This window comes from Notolepis coatsorum, assembly GCF_963971535.1.
Source record: "Notolepis coatsorum genome assembly, chromosome: 7".
Classification (NCBI taxonomy): domain Eukaryota; kingdom Metazoa; phylum Chordata; class Actinopteri; order Aulopiformes; family Paralepididae; genus Notolepis; species Notolepis coatsorum.
The window spans coordinates 37,767,539-37,788,425 of record NC_140171.1 but is presented as its reverse complement, the minus strand read 5'-3'; the positions used below and the strand labels follow the sequence as shown (position 1 = coordinate 37,788,425).

The window sequence follows — 20,887 nt, the reverse complement described above, 5'->3', positions numbered from 1 at the left end:
CCCGACCGAACTGTAGGAGTCGCTGTTTACAACGACCAGGACCCACCCCACCGGCTTTCCCACCCGCTGACACTGCCAATTGTGTCAGTATGGACGGCCGACCAAGCCGGAGGTACCGCAGCTGGATTCGATCCCACTGTCTCTGTGGTGGTAGACAGACGCTTAGTCCGCTGCGCTACCCGGCCGCCCTACTTCCATTCATTTTGAAGACCTAGTCTAAATATCTACTCAATAAACTCAAAGATTTCAATAAACCAGACATTTATGAGTCAAAAGTACAGTTGTTTTGGCATTTGATTTGTCTTTACAGATGTATTACCTTTGAAAAATAAAAGCAGATCCGGTCAAGTGGTTTGAGTGTGCTATATTTTTGCTCTGCATAGAATGTTTGGGGACTGGTTACCATGGTTGAAAATGGCAACATTAGCAAAAGAAAAGTAAAGTAAAATACATTACACATAATATTGCTGTATAGTTTGTTTATACTTCAGACGTATGATGTTTAGGGCATGGTCCTCAAAATGAACTGAAGTGAATTGAAGCCTGACACCTGGGAGGAATGGTAGTGTTGACAGCGGACAACAGGAACAGTAGTAGTCGCTAGCTTACTTGTAGATGGCTTTAGATAAAGGTAAGACTGGGCGGCTAAGTGGCGCAGTGGGCAAGGCGCTCACCACTAATGCAGGAGATGCTGGGTTCAAGCCCAGCTCTCTGCGTTGCTACCAGGCGGCACGGTGGTGTAGTGGTTAACACTGTCGCCTCACAGCAAGAAGGTCCAGGGTTCGATTCCCGCTTGGGGACCAGGTTTCCATGATCCCAGGTACCCAGGTGGGGTATCTCCCAGGCCTTTCTGTGTGGAGTTTGCATCTTCTCCCCGTGCTCGCAAGGGTTTCCCCCCCGATAAGATAAACCCAATGGAAAAACATGCACAACAACAGATCGCTAACGCTGTGGCGTCCTTGACGAAGACGGGCAGGAGCACTTGGATTGGTCCCCTGGCGCGGCCCTCGCCGACGCCTGTCTGCTCCCAGCTGCCCTTGGGGGGAAGGACGACGGGATGGGTTAATCGCAGAGATGAATCGCATCTGCGATCCTACAAAGAACAATGCATGCGTGTGTGTTCCGGTGTGTGTGTGTGTAACCGTGTGTGCTAACCGCTAAAAACATTGAGGATAGTTGCATGCCAATTAAAGACCTCTGAACAGGTCCTGCATTATTATTATTATTATTATATTATTATTAGCTTGGCTAGTCGTTCATACTAACACAATTGGCAGTGTTAGGGCTGGGAAAGCTGGTGGGTGGGGATTGGACGTTGTGGACAGCGACTCCTACAGGTCGGTTGGTGCGCCTGTACAGCAGAATCAGGAAGCATCGGGGGCAGCGTGAGCCTCCCACGCGTTACTCCTCGCCACTGAGAGATTGCGCTGTACAGGTGAAAAGATGTGACCGCTGCCTCCTCGTGTATCGGAGGGGACACGTGATGCAAGGCTTGGTCCTCACTGCAGCCAACCAGTGGGAGGCATAGTCTAGCAACGTTCGAGACAGGGGAGGGGAGAATTGAAGGGAGAATTGGCGAGGTGAAATTGGGATGGGAGAAAAGGAGAAAAAGTGGATAAAAGATAAAGGTAAGACTGCTGATTTTATACTGAAGTGAAATATCCCTTTTAAGGCTCAATCATAGTCCAGACATAGCACACATGGACCGGACTAAAATTACGCAATAGCAGACCTCGGCATACATCTGCATGGGCCTGTCCGCACACACCTAGCATCTGCATACTGGTGTAATGGTGTCGTACAATATATGGCTTGGCATGCGTGCCGATCAAGGGACATTCATGGATCACAGAGCTGGTGGATGATAGTGCTGCTGGCACACCTGGACTATGAAAGGCAAAGGACTGCGGACTGTCTGTCCGCATAGTGAATGCGCCCTGTACTTCTAGACTATGTGTAAACTTTGTTTGTCCGAGGAAATGGCAGTTGTGATTGAAGGATCAAGAAAAGAGGGCAGGGTTTGAGATGGGTCAATTCTTGTCGCCTACAGGTATTCCCCTCATAGAGTTCAGCCATCAGACTGTTATCTTTGTGTCTAAATCAGGCCAGTCATTTGATACTTGCATCTTCTTTGTGCTTGCCATGCTAAACATACTAAACCTGCCAGTCTGCCAGTCAAATCAGGGAGATGATGACAATGGAGGATATCACTGGAAAACTGGATGAATCAAAGATTGGTTAATACTTAACATTAAGAGATCAGATCAATAATACTTAACATTAAGATGGCCAACTTATTGTAGGCTCCCAACCAACCAACCAACACACACGCACACTTAAAATGAGCATATGCATGGTATTCACACATTTCATTATGCAGCTTGTTCCACATCAAGGCCACTGTGTCTTCGAACAGGATGTAGAATTGGGTTACCATGGAGACCACTTCCTGTGGTGGGGGACTGTTGTGGTATGTGTGCATGTGTGTCACTGGGATTTTCTCCCTGAATGTGATAATGATATCAGCCTGTCTGTCTGTCTTGGCCACCTGTTGCTCTGGCTCTATCACAAAATGATCTCCTCTCTCACACACACATGCACGCACACACACACATTGTTCCCCCTTCAGGGTGTGTGTGTGTTGGGGCATGTTTGCCATCCTTTGGTTGTGTGGGTGTCTGGGTGAGCAATGAATGCTTATAGCTTCCATGACTTCCCTTCTAGTGGCTGGTGACCTCACCCACTTAACTGCTCAGTATCTGCTATCATTGGCACATTTGGCAGTAGTTCCATATAAATGAGGCCCTTCCATATTAAGGCCCTTCTGTTAGCTCCCCGGGGCCCCTTTCGGGCCCCTGCCCCCCTTTTAAGAACCACTTCAGTAAGTGATTGTGTATTACGTTGTCTATTTATTTGTGTCTACTTGCAAATTAGGTTTTCTTCCATTATACAGTATTTACTGGCAAGTCCCTTACATCTCCATCCCTGACAAACCCTCCCAGGCAGTGTCGAAGTGTCCTTGAGCTCCCGATGAGCAGGTTGGCACCTGGTATGGTGGTCTCCGCCGTCTGTGTGAGTGAATGGGTGAATGTCAGGAACAGAAATTTGACATTTTGGCATTCAAAATAATATTTGTATACAATATTATTGAAAGTTTAAATTATTATTGAAAATATTTTATAATATTTATTGTAAGCACTGTATGGTTTTATTTGCAGTGGAAAGGTAACGGATTGCTTATATTAACAATGCTCTCTGGAATCTTGCTTGAGAAGGGACGGAAAGATTGCAAGAGAAATTCAGGGAGGATGTGTTGAAATAATAGTCTTTGTTTACACTAAAAATAACCATTATGAAAACATATCAACATTCCACACAGTTGAAGTACCACAGACCAGAGAGACACTTCCTCTTCAATGACCACTAGGGACCACCGGGTATATTTCAAACTGTGGGTTTCCCCCTTTTCTCTGGACAACAATGTCGGCTTATTGGTAGGCTTGGGCTATGACGCATTACCACAGGGTGACAGTATTGAGTTGCAATACATTTTCCAGTGTTAATCTTTTTTTAAACATTGGTGTAAGCTACTATTTAGATGTGTGTCTCTTTGATAAACGTTGTTGTTGTTTGTAGTCAGTTTGGTATTGCGTAATATTTTCATTCCAGTTGGTTGCCAAAATGCTCTGTACTTTTTTCGAGTGTGGAGGAAAAGTTACTGTTTATTATCTCCTGGGCAACTCCCCACAGCGCTGCGTCCCATGAGCATTCCTTGATTATCAGGTCTCTCTTCTTGCCACCGTTTTGAAGAAGCCAGGACATGTTGTTTACATTCTACCAGATAATAACGACAGGGCGACCAACATCATCAGCTTCAGACGAACCGACGTTTAACGCTAAACGTTGAGCTGCTGTCCCGGGCCAGGAGCTGCGAGCGGCCCCCCTCTGTCTCGACGTATCGGCGGATTTGACATCTGGGGGCGTCGCACCGTCGGGTCCTTTGAGTAGGGTATATCTGCAGAGCCGCAAGCCTAACGTGTGGGCGGGGCTTCGGGTCTTGTACTTGGTTTGAGGCGGGACTTCGACCGACTACAGGACCCGAAGTCCCGCCTCAAACCAAGTACAGGACCCGAAGCCCCGCCCAGACGTTGGGCTTGCGGCTCTGCAGATATCCCCTATTGGGTCTGGGTCCTTTGGCAGCGGGTTGCTCACTTGAGGAAGGGGAGCAACTTTCCATTGATTTGAACGCGTTCCATCCGCTGAGTCCCAACAACCCAAACGGCAGCCTCCCGAGAAGTGAGGCTGAACCCAGGAAACTTTAGGGCGAGTTGATGGCGGATGGGATGAAAGCGCGACTGCAAAGATTCAACCTGTTCACTGTCAAGCCAGAGCAGAAAGATGTAAGTCTAAAAGATACACGTGTTGTTTTCATTTTATTTATTTGTATTTCGCGTGCCATGCTACTTTTAGTTAGCTAGCGAGCATTGAAAGGTAGCTAAATTAGCCAACTGTGTTGCTAGCCTGGCTATAGTTTGACTAGTGCTAACTAGCTAACACATGACTTGTTACAACAATGTAACACTGGATGTGGGAAAAAAAGTTACAAATCAACAGTGAACTTGAACATGGGCTACATTGTTTTTTGGAGACATTGTGTCACGCTACTGTAAATGCAATATCACCCATCACAATAAAACTAAGTGTGATAGGTGGAAGATTACAGTCAATGAGTGAATAATTTGTCTTCAGTGTCAAACCAGTGTTTTCTAACCTGGAAAAAGTTTGTAGACTTTTGTTAGTCGCAAAGTATCAGTGTCGTATAATGTTTTATACAATGCCGTTTAACTCCTTACTATTGTATACTAGACAAGGTTGTTAATCCCTGAGGATAATTCTACATCAGACAGCATTAGATCCTATGGCACTTTACTCCTCGCATTAAAATCCTATCTAGCGAGGGTAGCTGTCTATATTATCTACTATACAGCCAGATCAGATTTTCCAGTATGTAGTTTAGGGAAATCTGATTTCAATCTTCACTTGTCTTTGAAACACGTTTTGCTTTAGGCCCTCTATCTTGTTACCATCACATCAGAGATACACACATTTTACCACCACAGGTCAGGTGTTGTACTAGTGTGTGTGTGTATGTGTGAACTTGAACTTGAACTTGCTTAGAATGGCTCTGCCTACCTTAAAAACCTGCATGGGCAGTCGGGCACACAAAAAATCCCATCTGCGTAGCTTTTATAAACACACACTGTTAAACTTGTGTGTGTTGTGAGTCATGACGATGTCACCCCCAGGTCCATTGTGCTTTGCCAGAACTGCACTTGGGGGAACAGGAGGTAAAGTGTCAAGTCTGTGTACTATTAGTCACACACTCAGTCTCTAGTTCTCACTCTTTGTTCCACTTTTATTCTGGTAGTTTGGGATTAAGCCTAGTGGTCCTGGACTAAAACATCACAGATAGAAGTATCTTCATAGTCTTTTAGAAGGCTTTGTTAATGATGTGTTTTGACACCTGATGCGCTCTCTCTCTCTGTCTCTCTCTGTGCTCTCCTGGCCCTCTCTTTCACCTTGCATGCCGTCCTTCTACTTCACCCTTTCATTCTGCCCTCTCTCTTCCTTCCTCCCTCCCTTCCTTTTCTGTGTGACCTCCCAACTCCATTCATGTGACAGTCCCAGTCAGTCCTCTGGTCATGGTAATAAAAAAAAAAACAGGCCAGTTAACCAGCGGAGACACCTTCCTGTTTCCCTGTTTCCTTTCTAGATATCAGTCCGGGCTTGTGTGTCATCATTAGGTTATGAATGTTATCAAACTCTCTAGATATCGGTCCGTGCGTGTGTATCATCATGAATGTTCTCAGCCTCTCTCTAGATATAATAATAATAATAATAATAATAATAATAACTTGGTTTATAGCGCCTTTCAGAAGACCCAAGGTTGCTTTACATAGGGGGAAAAAACAACAAAAGTAACAAACATAGTGGACAGACACAACATACAAAGTGAGAAATTAGGGGTTAAAGGCCAAGTTGAAGATAGAGATGTTCCGATACCATTTTTCCCTTTCCGATCCGATTCCGATACCTAAGCTTTGGGTATCGGCCGATACCGATATTTATCCGATACCAGTGCATACTAAAAAAAATAGATACATACTTTTTTTTTTTTTTTTTTACAGATACTGTTATACTGTTTTTAGTAATAACTGGAAAGTAATGGTATTTATTCAACAACAGGTGATTGTATAGATTTGTATTAGTATTATTAATCAATGAGTATGGGCTGCAGCACTGCAGATATACCCTACTCCAATGATCCACACGGACATTAAACGGTGTTGCACTCGCTACTCCGTGGCTCTGCAGATATACCCTATTCAGTCTGTAAGCTAGTGGCAGATAGAACGTTCATGTTGTGATTTTTGATGCAAAATAAATATTCAACATTCTCTTTTGAAACTCCGCCTCAGACTCTTATCCTTTGGCACTTGCTGTACTTTGCTTGCAGGTCTGCAGCCATTATTGCTGGATTATAAATAGCACCAACTTTAGACACGGTAACGTTATCAAGCTAAGCTAACTGACCTAGCTCGTCTTCCCGCATTGACATTTGATAACGTTAGTAATAGTCCGCTAACGCTAGTCAGTAGCTACTTAACTTAAATACAATTCACCGTGGGTGCATTATTGTTGATAGACGGTCACGGACAGTGTTAGGTCCTGGAGAAAGGACAGGCGATCATCTGATTTGATGTAACGTTAAAGCGGATGTTGTTCCAACTAGCTATCTTTCCAGCTAATGCTATCATAACACCAGCAAAACACATCCCGTCCGAGCTCCCCGTCACACCGCACTGTCGGGGACAATGGAATTTAAGAAAGTGTATCTGCTGTTAAAATGACACAGCATCACACTTTAAAACATGTTCATTTTATAATCATCACTCTCCGCAGCACTCGGCAGGAGATAAATTACATCATGGGATCGGAGGCTAGAATTTACGTGTACTCGCCGATACCGATACCAGCATTTTAGGCAGTATCGGCGGCATTTCCGATACTGGTATCGGTATCGGAACAACTCTAGTTGAAGAGGTGGGTTTTGAGGAGTTTTTTTGAATGAGTCCAGAGTTGGGGCGTTTTAGAGTTCTGCAGGGAGGGAGTTCCAGAGGGTGGGAGCTGCCACACTGAAAGCTCTGTCCCCAAAGGTCCGCAGTCTGGTTCGGGGAGTGGAGAGCTGACCAGTGTCTGTGGATCGCAGGGACCGTGACTGAGTGTAGGGGTGGAGGAAGTCAGTGAGGTACTGAGGTGCCAGAACGTGGAGGGATTTGTAAGTGAGCAGGAGGGTTTTGTAGGTGATGCAGGATTTGATGGGGAGCCAGTGGAGGTGAATGAGGGTGGGGGGGATGTGCTGATATCAGCAGATATCAGTCCGTGCCTGTGTGTCATCATCTGGTTATGAATGTTCTCAGCCTCTCTCTAGATATCGGTCCGTGCCTGTGTGTCATCATCTGGTTATGAATGTTCTCAGCCTCTCTCTAGATATCGGTCCGTGCCTGTGTGTCATCATCTGGTTATGAATGTTCTCAGCCTCTCTCTAGATATCAGTCCGTGCCTGTGTGTCATCATCTGGTTATGAATGTTCTCAGCCTCTCTCTAGATATCAGTCCGTGCCGGTGTGTCATCATCTGGTTATGAATGTTCTCAGCCTCTCTCTAGATATCAGTCCGTGCCGGTGTGTCATCATCAGGTTATGAATGTTCTCAGCCTCTCTCTAGATATCAGTCCGTGCCGGTGTGTCATCATCTGGTTATGAATGTTCTCAGCCTCTCTCTAGATATCGGTCCGTGCCGGTGTGTCATCATCAGGTTATGAATGTTCTCAGCCTCTCTCTAGATATCGGTCTGTGCCTGTGTGTCATCATCAGGTTATGAATGTTCTCAGCCTCTCTCTAGATATCGGTCCGTGCCGGTGTGTCATCATCAGGTTATGAATGTTCTCAGCCTCTCTCTAGATATCGGTCTGTGCCTGTGTGTCATCATCTGGTTATGAATGTTCTCAGCCTCTCTCTAGATATCGGTCTGTGCCTGTGTGTCATCATCTGATTGATTGATTGATTGAAAACTTTATTAACAGATTGCAGAATGGGTACAATACAGTACAGCTCAATACACACAATTGTTAAGGGGATGCAGACCAGAGAAAGACTTTCGTCTTGTTTCCACCAGGGTCCCCCATTTTCAATTCATCAGGACATATATGACATACATGACATACAGATAGTCAGTACTGCTACATCTATACATTTATGACATACCAGATTTGCAAATACAGTACTGTTTGTGATACAGAAGGAGTCAAGAAAAGGGAGTATATACATTTGACGTAGAAACTGTACATTGGAGGAGGTTGGGTGGGGGGGGTTGGGTACACTGGGATATTGACAACCATACTGGGTAATTTACATTGGAGGTGGTTGGGGGGGGGGGGGGGGGGCACACTGTATAAACAAGCAAAACTGTACATTGAGGGGGGGGAGACTCTGTACAAACAAACAAAATTGTACATTGGACTATTGACAAAACCATACTAGGTAAATGACTGTACATTGGAGGGGGTTGGGTTAGGATATTTACAGGGGCCAGTGTTGAATTGCAGTCTCCCGTAGGTGTCTCTTGAGAGAGGTTTTGAAAGTGGGTAGTGATCCACATTCCTTTACAGCTTTGGGTAGGGCGTTCCACATTGATGTGGCATAATTGCGAAACGTGTTTAGTCCCTTATTTGAGCCGAATCTGGGTTTAACATGATTTGTGGAGCTCCCTCTGGTGTTGTGATCGTGGTATTCACTGACCTTTGGGAAGTATTTTGCCATGTACATGGGTACCTTGTTATGAATGTTCTCAGCCTCTCCCTAGATATCGGTCCGTGCCGGTGTGTCATCATCAGGTTATGAATGTTCTCAGCCTCTCTCTAGATATCGGTCTGTGCCGGTGTGTCATCATCAGGTTATGAATGTTCTCAGCCTCTCCCGTTTGTGTGGCCGTTCGCCTCGCTGTCTTATCTGCTAGTTGATGGAGAAAATATAGTGTGACACAAAATAACTGTACTTTTACTGTGTAGCACCATAAAGGTTGAATTCTTAATATTGTTGTACGTGTATAATGACAATAAAGACTATTCTATTCTATCAGCTAAACTGTATTCTTCCATAGTAGTAGTAAGTAATGCCTTGCTTATTACTTTTACAAGCTCTCAGTCGCCCATTGATACATTTGGAGTTGACGACATGTTCAGTTAAACCATTGCTAGAAAGACTGATGGCTCTGGAAGTCAGGATATAAACACAATTCTGCACATACTTTGCTCATACTTTGCTCATACTTTGTTGTCAATCAATCAGTGAGAGAGAAGCGTATTTTTTTATTAGATTCAAATTGATTGTCATCGTACAGGACAATACAGTACAACACAAATAAGTTGGCATGATCTACTAGAATGCAAGGTAACAGTAAAGTGCATTAACAATATAGTGTGATTAAATGGCATGAGTATTTGTTTTCCCTTTCTTCTCGACCCAAGGCTGCCTAAACAACGTTACCAAAGACTTTTCAAAATAACTGGAGAAACGTGCCGTGGCTTCCTCTTCCCTCTCAACATGAGCTGAAACTACTACAGCACACCGATGTGAAGAAAGGGTGCGCTGCATTTACAAGACAAAATGAGAGCAACACAGCATGCGGCACAATAATCGTTTTATCAGGATCATCTTGTTTTCATGATCGTGAAAAGCCAAAATCGTAATTGAAATCCGATGAATTGCCCAGCCCTAATATATTAATATATATATATATATAATCAGGCCTGTCTATCTTAGTCCTCTGGCTCAGACCTTCCCCCCCCTCTACCGACTCCCTGTTTCATTGATCCTCTCAGATGACGAGATCAAAAGACTCTGAGTAAGTTGTCCTAATTTGCGCTCTTGTCAAAGCCGGGTCTAACGTGGGATCCAGCCCTGCTGCTTTAGTCCCTCTGACAACAAGACCCTACATTGTGTCTATCTTGCTATCGCGTTTCACCGAGCTTGCCGTCTCCTCACTTGTCTTTGTGCTGTCAAGACCTCTAAAACCAACTGGAGTGACGTCAGCACCTTGGACTCTGATGCCGTTTACAGTCGGCCACCCCAGCGGCACTCCTTGTCTTTCCTTATTCTTTCTCTATCTCTCTCCATAAACCTAATTTTCTACTCCTATCTTTTCATGTCCTCCTATATTCCGTTGGATCGTGTGACTCTTGAACTTTATTTTAGAATCTTGGCTAGACTCCATGAGGCACATGAGTATGGGAAGTGCAGTGCTGGGACCTTCACCAGGGTTGTTGTTGTTGTTGTTGTTGTTGTTGTTGTTGTTGTTGTATCAGTGGGTCTCCTCCTCCAATGAGTCTAACCTACAACTTCCATGATGTTCCTTCCTATGTGACCTGTTGGCGTCACACCACATGTGCTGTTTAGCCAGGGATTGTGTTGCAAAATTCTAGACATGGTTCTAGGTTGAGAAGGTATTCCCTTAGCCTGGCTGGGTTTCTACTAGATGAGGAGATGTGCTGTGCTGAGAGAGATGGACAGAAAAGAGCAGGAAAGGGGGGTCGAGACGGGGAGGGAGACAGGGGATCAAGGGAATGTGTTTGTGTTAATGTAAAGGCTACACCGGGTAAAGGAGTGCACACTGTTTGTTATACTGATAAATGACTATGGTCTTTGTATCATATCCTGGCCTTTGAGCCTCTCCTCCACACACACACACTCATCTGCTCTGTTTAGTGACAGTCTACCATATTGCAACTTCTGTTACTCTTGTGGTTCTTGTGTAACTTCCTAGTTTTTAGAGGGCAGCACTACAGTACGTCTATTTAGTTCTGCCTTGGAGCGAGTCACTGTGCCTTTTAATAAGTGCTCCTGAGAGGCCTAGGCTCTGGCCTGGGTCACAGCTCTGTCTGTACTGTGTCCAACACCAGACAGACTAACCGTTAGGCCGGCCTTCACTGACCGTTGGTTCACTGGACAAGACATGCTTGTTTCTCTCATGTTTTTGTTTTGGTTAACTGTAGGGCTGTTCCTCGACTAAAGACATTCTTCATTGTCTAATAGGAAATAGGGCTGCGTGACCAGAAAAAAGCTGTAAAAATGCAAAAAATTATATATATAAAAAAAAATATTATACTTTTCGACCTTCAAAGGTCAGCCCTAATATTTTCCTTGACATGAAATGGTCAATTGTAATCAAACCACTGGGGACCTGCATAACGCTTCTGTCTATTCATTATTTAATTTCTAGAAGTTTTCCCCCGAGGGTTGGTTTACATAGCTTGCATACAACTTTGTCTCGAGGAAATGTTTCCAAACAGGGCTTCTAGATTCAGCTCTGAGTACTCCGGTTCTGAACTCTCTGCCATCATACCGTGCGGCTGTTGTTGTTACTACTGGCACGTTCTTCAGCTCAATGATGGTGACGTTGTGTGTCTCCTGTCCGTCATGCAGTGCATTCAGGCCCACACCAGAAGTGGAGAGGAAGACAGCTGGGGGTCGTTTTTTCTTTTCATAATCGAATATTCATTTTCACAATCGATTGAATCGAATATATGTTTTTTTCCTATTATTAATTAGACTGTAGAATATTCGTTGACTATTGACTAATAGTAATATCATTTTATGATGAATTGAAAATGGGGGACCCTGATGTAAACAAGACTAAAGTCTTTCTCTGGTCTGCATCCCCTTAACAATTGTGTGTATTGAGCCGTACTGTATTGTACCCATTCTGCAATCTGTTAATACAATTTGCAATCAATTTGTCGACTAAGCCTAAATCGACATCTGTAAAGCTGTGTTTCCCACATGCAGTTATTATGCCGAGGCTCCTCTTTAAATCTATTGCTGACCAGAGAGCTGCTCATCATTTTTCAGTTAATAACTTAATAAAAATATCTAAAATAGTAACTTAATAAAAACCTTAAAAATAGTCTGTCAATTTGAAGACCATTTTATAACTACTAGCCCTATTTCCCACTTACTGTACTAATGATGCGGAGCAGCGGAGTCCTTTCTCAGCATAATCCATGCTGTGTGTTCCTACTGGATGCCCTCCACTCCGGCTAGCTCGCCACAAAACTAAGTTAATAAAGCCAAGCCTCACTCCAGTCTGTACAAGCCTTGAAATAAACACTGAAACCTACTTTGGGTGCTCAGTGGAGTAGGTTTCAGTGTTTATTTTAGGGCTTGTAGAGACTAGAGCATGGCCCCATTAGTTTTGTGGCCAACTAGCCAGACCTGCGAGTGTCTACTCCAGTGTGAAGCACCACAGCGATTGTGCTGAGAAAGGACTCTACCAGGCCAGCCGTAGGGATGGGTACCGAATCAGGTACCTTTTAAGGTTACCGACCGAATCACGTCACGTGAGATCCGCCGGTGCCAAATTTCGGTACTGTTTTATTTATTTTTTAGTCCGATGAAGACGTCAACATTTAGTTTACCGCGAAACCAAACCTATGAAGTGTGCCGCACGTTCACGTCAACGGTCACACGCACAATACGCGCTTATCTAGGATTTGACTTGATTCAACAACAAAGCAGTCGGGGCAATGGCAAGCCGAAAACGGTCGCAAGTGTTGTTACACTTTACAAAGCTAGATGCAGACAACGCTCGCTGCAATATTATATATTATTGTTCTATAAAAATAAAAATTATAATAAATTATTTGAAGTTTGAATTTTTTTTACAACTGAGGTAGGTAGATTACATTTTTAGAGACTAAAGTACCGAAAAAAGGTACTGTTGTTGGGTACCGGTATCGATTCACAGGTATTGGTTCAAATGTGAAAGGTACCCAACCCTAGCCGGGAACATCATTGTTAAAGGTGACATGCATTATAAATGTCATTTTTCAGTCTAGCATTGTATTATAGTAATAGGAGTTAGATGTGTTTTTGTGTCTAAATACCATATTGGCGGATTGCTCTCATTCAGCTCAGACCATTTCCTGCTAGATTTAATTAGGTCATCCTGATTTGAGGCATATCGTGACGTCACCGGGGCCCTGGGTAAGCGGACAGTGATGCGATTGGCTCTGTGGTTGGAGCTAATGCCCGCCCACAATTTACCTAGACTACACAGCGAGTGGAAACCACTTCCTCATACTGTGAGGGAGAGAGGGAGAGACGGAGAGACGGAGAGGGAGAGGGAGGGAGAGAGAGAGAAGGGGACCCGCACAGAAACACCGCCCCGCGGAGAGCAGAATGATACAGAGGGAGAGAGTGAAAGAAAGAAAGAAAGGAAGAGAGAGGGAGGGTAGGGGGGGGGGGGCTTATCAATAACTGCCTGTCTTTTTCCACTGCAACAGCCCCTGGTCTGCTGGACGCACACAAGGAAGTGAATCCTCTCTCGGCCTGTCTTTTTTTTTTTCTCTCTCTCTCTCTCTCTCTCTCTCTCTCTCTCTCTCTCTCTCTCTCTCTCTCTCTCTCTCTCTCTCTCTCTCAGCTCTCTCTCTCTCAGCTCTCTCTCCCCCACCCCCCTCTCTCTCTATCTCTCTCTGTCTACCAGTCGCAGACTGTGTGGGCTGACTGTCACTCAAAGTGCTTATGGGCGGAGCCAGGCCATAACAGCCTGAAATCCTGATGGTTTTGAGTATTTGATTAGAAATATAAAAAATGCATTTTTTTTGAAAAAAACCTTACAGATGTCTTCAATAGACTCACAGGAATTGTGTAAAGTTGCCCAAATAGTGCTAGGAATAGCAATGCAGGTCCCCATTAATCTGTAATGGGAAATATTAATTAACAAAACGATGAGCCGTTTACATTAATCATTCTGAGTCATTATTAATAATAGGTTTATTTCACCGTGGCCACAATGAAAGGACAGTTTACAGACAGAGTAGGAAATGGGGCTAAGGTGATGAGCACTAGGTCATCATTCAGCCTAACTCTTAACTCTCTCCTTAGCCCTTCTTCTCATCCCTTTATGAAAATGTTTCATCTCTCATCCTTGGAAAACAGAAAAGGGATTAAAGCGACTGTATGGAAGTTAATAAATGGTATTAAAGGGCCGTGGGGCAGAACAGAGGACAGGGACGATCTAGGAAACGAGAAAACGCCTGGCTGTTAGGGAGCAACAGATCCAACTAAAGCACGTTGCCTTGACGACTGAGGGAGGGAGGGAGGGAGGGAGGGAGGGAGGGAGAGTAATGCTCTGGGGTGGGTGAGACGAGATTAGGCTAGTTCCTGAAAGTTCCAAAAAGAGCATCGGGAAGAGCACCTCCTTCACGTGGATCCCTGTGTTCCTTGCTGTTAGAAAGAGATAGAAGAAAATAAGAGGGAATTAAGAACAGGCAGTGGAGGTGGAGTTGTTGTTGGTAAACTACTCTAGTCAACAACAAAAACAACCAAGAAGCTGCGGGCGGTTGCTGTGAGAACGAAGATGCCGCGTGAGAGACTTCATAGCTAGATGCCGACTAGACCAGATGAGTAGATGTTGTGACATGTGAGAGACTTCATAGCTAGATGCCGACTAGACCACATGAGTAGATGTTGAGACATGTGAGAGACTTCATAGCTAGATGCCGACTAGACCAGATGAGTAGATGTTGAGACATGTGAGCGAGAGACTGAGATTGTATCCTTCAGTACCACGATTCAGGGTTTATGTAGCCCAGACACGACGGCGAGAGTCCACACTTGTTCGTGTAGAAGTTGAGTTCAGTGCAGGCAGGTAGGTAGGTAGGCAGTAGGGATGGGCATTTTAAAGAAAAATCCAGATCGATTGATCGCATGCTATACTCGAGTGATCGTGTATTACTCGAAAAGGGAAAAAAAATTAATAATAAATAAATAATAATAATAATAATTAGACTTTTTTTTTTTTTTTTTTTTTTACTTAATTTTGTTCATTCACATATGTTTAAGGAAACCAACAAACATTTATAATCTTACACATACATGTGAAACAAAATAATTATAACAAACAAAATAATATATATATACATTTCTTTTTAAATATTTGTTTTTTCATAAAAATTATTAATAATTTAAGATCGATTTTTCTCATAGCTACGAGTAATCGATTACTCACGCCCATCCCTAGTAGGCAGGTAGGTAGGTAGGTAGGCAGGCAGGCAGCAGAAGGAGTGGACATAGTGGGTTTAATGCAGGGTTAGAAATTAACATTTTTTTTCAAGGGCTTTTTTTGCCCCCCTTAATTGATTTTCGGGGGCTTTTTTTTGTATTTCGGGGGCACTCAATTTTTATGATAAACGGTAGGGGTGGGACGGTTCACAAAATGGACGGTTTGGTTCGTATCACGATTTTGGGGTCACGGTTTTCAGTTCGATATACGTTAATTTTTATTAAAAAGAAATGTAACACTCAAATCTAAACATGCTTCTCATTTATTAAAAATAAAATAAAAGGTTTACAGTGTTTACAGCCTTAAATAATGTTTGGCACACAAAGACCGAACTGACTGAAAAATATAGGCTACATTTGTCAAAGTATTAACTTAGTGCAAACAAACAATATGCTCAGCCAGCACTAGACTTTCCTTTCTTTAATTAATATAAACACACAAAAACAATAATAATAATAATAATAATAATAATAATAATAATAATAATAATAATAATAATAATAATAATAATAATAATAATGACTTGGATTTATATAGCGCTCTTCATGAGACCCAGAGCGCTTCACAGAGTCCATTATTCATTCATACACAGTCATACCGGTGGTGGTAAGCTACAATTGCAGCCAGAGCTGCCCTGAGGCAGACTCACGGAAGCGTGGCGAATAATCATCGCCTACGGCCCCTCCGACCACCACCAACATTCATTCACATGCATACACATTCATACGAGGCAAATAGGTTAAGTGTCTTGCCCAAGGACACAACGGCAGTGGGATGGACATGGGCTTGAGCGGGATTCGAACCACCAACCCTTCGATCATTGGACAACCCGCTCTACCCCTGAGCCACGCCGCCCAATTCCCTGATTGTCAGTTCTTAATGGAAAGATTCATTTTCTGCTTGAAATTATTATGTTTCTGTCTACATTTATTTAGACTAACATTATTTAAATATTGAGTGCAACTGTGGTGGATTACGTAATTCGGTGAGTTGGAACTATCTATGGGTTGGCGCCGGGTCCCCACGGACATTTTAGCGTGTGGCACCTTCAGTTCCGGTCACGTTCATAACATCAACAAGCAGCGCGAAAGCGGCAATAGTCCCGGTTGGAGTTAGTAAAACACAGTTGTATGTTAGCCTTCTTGGATGTTGAATAAACGCCTATCATTGTCTTTAAACACCCCGCTCTCAGACTGCCATTTCCTCCTCTGCTACAGTAGCTAGTAGCTACGGTGACATTTCATTGACTGTACAGTATTAGCTTGCGGGCTGCGTCGGGCTACCATAGTTAAAACGTGCGTTGTGTTTACAAACTGCTAACGCTATGGCAAGATGTGTGTAGGCCTATGTAATGTTAATGGCTATGTTTTTAAAGTCGTAATGAAGATTGATTTATATTGTGCGTGCCATTTTTACACAAACTGACTGCTGCTGCTGCTGCTGCTGCCTGCAGCCAGTGCAGAACACATGCTCCGCCAAATGATTTTTTTTATTTGCGCGTCATCTGAACCGTACGATACACAGACGCTCCATTACCGGATAAATATATATAATTAGTAAACTGTCGGGGGCATTAAGTGCCCCCCTTAACTGGTTTTCGAGGGCATTTTGTCCATTTTCAAGGGCATTATGCCCCAAGCCCCCGTTAATTTCGAACCCTGGTTTAATGTCTGTGTGCACGGTGGTGAAAGTGGAACAGAATGATGAGGAAAGGAGAACGGACGCCATACTCTGTGCTTGGTAAGAGAGAGACACGGTGGCCCTGGCTTGTCCTACATGATACAGTGTCTGTTGGGAGGGACAGGGGATCAGGATGGACTGATACCATGGTACAGCTGGATGGTGAAGGTGAGTGACAACTGACCGATAGTCTCTCTTACTCTCACACATGACACACCTTCAAAGAGTCTTTAAACGGGATTCAGCAACACTAAAATAAAAACTCATAGACATAGCCTTGTACTATGTGTATGTTTGTATGTATATACCGGTGTGTGTGTATTTTTTCAAATCTGTTTTTATTTATTTATTTAGTGCTTTCTGTGTAGGTCTTTGAATTAACGTTAGTCAAAGACCACTGTTGTTGGACATGCTACTACATCGTTATATACGCCTCTACCTAATCATCTCTGAGTAGCTATGTAGTTATTAATTTAATACCATTTATTTGGAAGCAAATCAAAGTAGGCGGTTCTCCTTGTGATAAATGAGTTGTGACTTGGAAGCAGGGTTGTGTTACTGTATCCAGCAGATTCCCGCTGTGGCCGCCTTGTCCTCCGCTCAGTCAGATATGAAGGCAGAGGGCGTACGACCTCGGCTCACTGCAGGCTTGTTGCCATGGAGAGATTGGATTAGAGGTGTGTTGGAAAACAAGCGGCTAACTGGATTAGAAATGAGACCCATTCATTCTCCGAGATCAGAGATCACACATAATCATCACCAACTCTGTCTCCGTACTGCCAACCAGAGTCCGTTTGGACTTTCTGTGCATGTGCCGTGTGAGTGACAAATTGCGATCATTTTGATATTGCGATATGATTCGCCATATTAGAGGGGATTATAATTTAGCACCATTATTCTCATTTTCATTGAAAAACATGTTTAAATTATTATGATCTTATATGATCGTGTGCGTTTTGTAGGGATATGTACCAAACAAAGATGTTTATTTCTTTCTTCTGTAGAAGATGATTTGTAGGCATCTCTGCAGCACCACAATGCTTAACTCATTGACCGCCATGCTGTTTTCTAGGGATGCTCGATATTGGCTTTTTTTTACCTATACCGATATTGTCCAACTCTTAATTTCCGATATTTTCCGATATCACATTTTAATGCCGATATCGGCCGATAATATTGGTAGGCCGATAATATCGGACATCCCTACTGTTTTCCCATCTACTCAATGGCACCAGCGTTATTGACCATTTTAGCGATGTTTGCGGACCCATCATGTGTTCTGTATTATAGCTATGGACACAATAGTATGGCTCATTTGACGGGCATTGTTTATAGTCCAACACTGACTAACCAGTTCATTTCTACATTCTTTAGTTTGTGCTGGAACTGGAGGGGCTGAGCCTGATACCCCCACCTTACATGTTGAAGTTATCAAATGTGAGCGAAACGCGCACTGTGACTGTCGAGTCCTTGCTCTAGGCAGAATCACGAATAGAAGTTATTTTATATTTTGAACGTTTCACTGCGCATTAGTTAGATTACACGTTGCGCATGTTATGACTTTGAACGTCTGCCATTTCCACCGCAAAAGGCATATACAATTAACGATACGATGCATCGATCATGAATATGCAAATCGACGAAATTTCATCGATGACTAGGGCGATGAATCGTGACAGCCCTAATTCATAATAATTTATTAAATATAATAATTTTTTATTAATTTATACTTCGTTCCACCTAGGCTTGCTGCGGTAGTCAGTCAGTGATAATCAGGAATCCACTTGAGTAAATGAATTGCCAGTGTATACTTTAAGTTTCACTTCTAGAGTAGATTTAACTTCACGTGAAGCAGAGAAAGAAGACTCTAGAGCAGGGGTTCTCAAACTTTTGCATACCGCGACTAGGGTTGGGTACCTTTCACATTTGAACCGGTACCTGTGAATTGATACCGGTTTTGGTACTTTAGTCTCTAAACATGTAATATACCTACCTTAGTTGTAAAATCCAAACTTCAAATAACCACACTTTCGACCGTTTTCGGCTTGCCATTGCCCCGACTGCTTTGTTGTTGAATCAATTCAAATCCTAGGTAAGCGTATATATTGTGCGTGTGAACGTGCAGCACACTTCATAGGTTTCGTTTCGTGGTAAACGAAACATTGACGTCGTCCAATTTTTTTTAAAATAAAAGTTAAAATATATATTTTTTAACAGTACCGAAATGTGGCACAGACGGATCTCACGTGAATCGGTACTCTGTAGTACCGACGTGGTTTGCTAGGTACCTTTTTAAAAGTACCTAATTCGGTACCCATCCCTAACCGCGACCCCATTTTATTTAGGATTATTTTTGGGGACCCCACACTTATTAATGTATCGTGTAATTTCAAACATGGAATTAAAGGGGAACCATCTTATAAATGGCCTTTTCCAGTGTTTAGCATTGTTTTCTAGCTATCTGGACTTATATTAATGGATGGGGTCTATGTCTCTAATTCTCATTTTGGAGCATTCTTCGAATTCTCATCTCACAATATTGTCCTTCACTGAAGTGAGTCATCTGAAACTTAGCGTACCTTTGACATCAAAAGTTTCTCATCTGCATAATAACGCCCTGTTGTCAAACAAAAAACTGGCAAGATACGTTGTGCTGTTCCTGACTGCCAAGCAGCGAATATGTCCTTGCATTCATCCCCTGATGATGTCGTGATCCGTCATCAATGGGCCAAGTTTGTGAGTTATGGCGATCGTGACTTGTGGAGACTATTAGAAGAGGACAAAACAATCACACTTATGGATGATAACGTGCGTTTTCACCAGACTACATTGGACTCAGCACTTCTGGTAACTCATAAAAATACTATAGTCAAACCGGCCGAGGAGGTAACATTATTTGTCGCCGGACAAATGGTGATGATCCATCCATAACATATAAGGTGATAATGATTTTTTTTTATCCACTTTTTCTCCCATTTTCTATATTTTCTCCCATCACAATTTCGTATCATCCAATTCAACCCTCCCCTGTCACGAACGCTGTTTCTTGCCTCCCACAAGCCGGCTGCAATGTGTACTAAGTCATACATAGCACAAGTCCCCTCCGGTACTTGAGGTAACAGCAGTCGCATCTTTTCACCTGCGCAGCTCGATCTCTCAGTGGCGAGGAGTAACGCGCGGGAGGCTCACGCTGCCCCCGACACTTCCTGATTCTACTGCGCAGGCGCACCAACCGACCTGTAGGAGTCGCTGTCCACAACGCCCGATCCCCACCCATCAGTTTCCCACCCCCTAATACGGCCAATGTTTATTAGTACGGACGACCAGCTAAACTGAAAGCAAATGTGGAGCGCTGGGCTCGAACAGGCGAGCCCAGCGTCTCCAGATTTCGTGGCGAGCGCCTTGCCCACTACGCCACGTAGACGCCCTATAAGGTGATAATGATATTGTGCTCCACAAGCAATGGGCCAAGTTCGTTTTAGGATTTTTGCAAAGACTAAGGATAATGCTGCCGTGATTTCCTGGTTGTTGCTAAAGAAGGGAGCTAGCCTATACCAAGTCTTCGGGACAGAAAGAAAGCATCGAATCAGTAAGTACATACAGTACGTCGTAATTAGTTAATTAGCAGGACCTCGTTCATTCATCCGTTTGTGTTTTACGGTACTCTTCCGTGTGTGTGTGCGCCAAGAAAATCTAACGTTAGTACAAGCACCGTGTGTGTGTGTGTGTTAGACGGAGTGAGAGAGCAAGCTAGCTTAGCTAATATTATTTTAGCTCTGTGCTTCGTTGTATATATGTAGACCTACTTGTGTGTATTGCGAATGAATGATTATGTTCCTTGTGTGTGTTTGGGGGGGGGTTATCTTAGCTCTGTTTATTGCGCCAAGAAAATCTAACGTTAGTACAAGCACCGTGTGTGTGTGTTAGGGCTGGGCGATATGGCAAATTTTTTTATTGCGATAACGATATTGATAACAATATCATATCACGCGATATCGATAATTATCGATATTGTTATAAGTATT

General features: G+C 43.4%; 1 protein-coding gene across 2 annotated transcripts in view; it reads left to right on the top strand.

The window, feature by feature from the left end:
• Positions 1 to 20,887, top strand: part of tbc1d1 (TBC1 (tre-2/USP6, BUB2, cdc16) domain family, member 1) — a 182,643-nt gene that overhangs the window by 2,117 nt on the left and 159,639 nt on the right. The window contains exon 1 of one of the 2 annotated variants that reach the window (XM_084318723.1): positions 4,238 to 4,400. The exons of the other annotated variant lie outside the window; for it this stretch is intronic. Coding sequence (XP_084174849.1) covers positions 4,332 to 4,400 — 69 coding nt within the window. The 5' untranslated portion in view covers positions 4,238 to 4,331. Of the gene's footprint in view, positions 1 to 4,237; positions 4,401 to 20,887 lie in introns of those variants that run through there. 2 annotated transcript variants of the gene reach the window in all.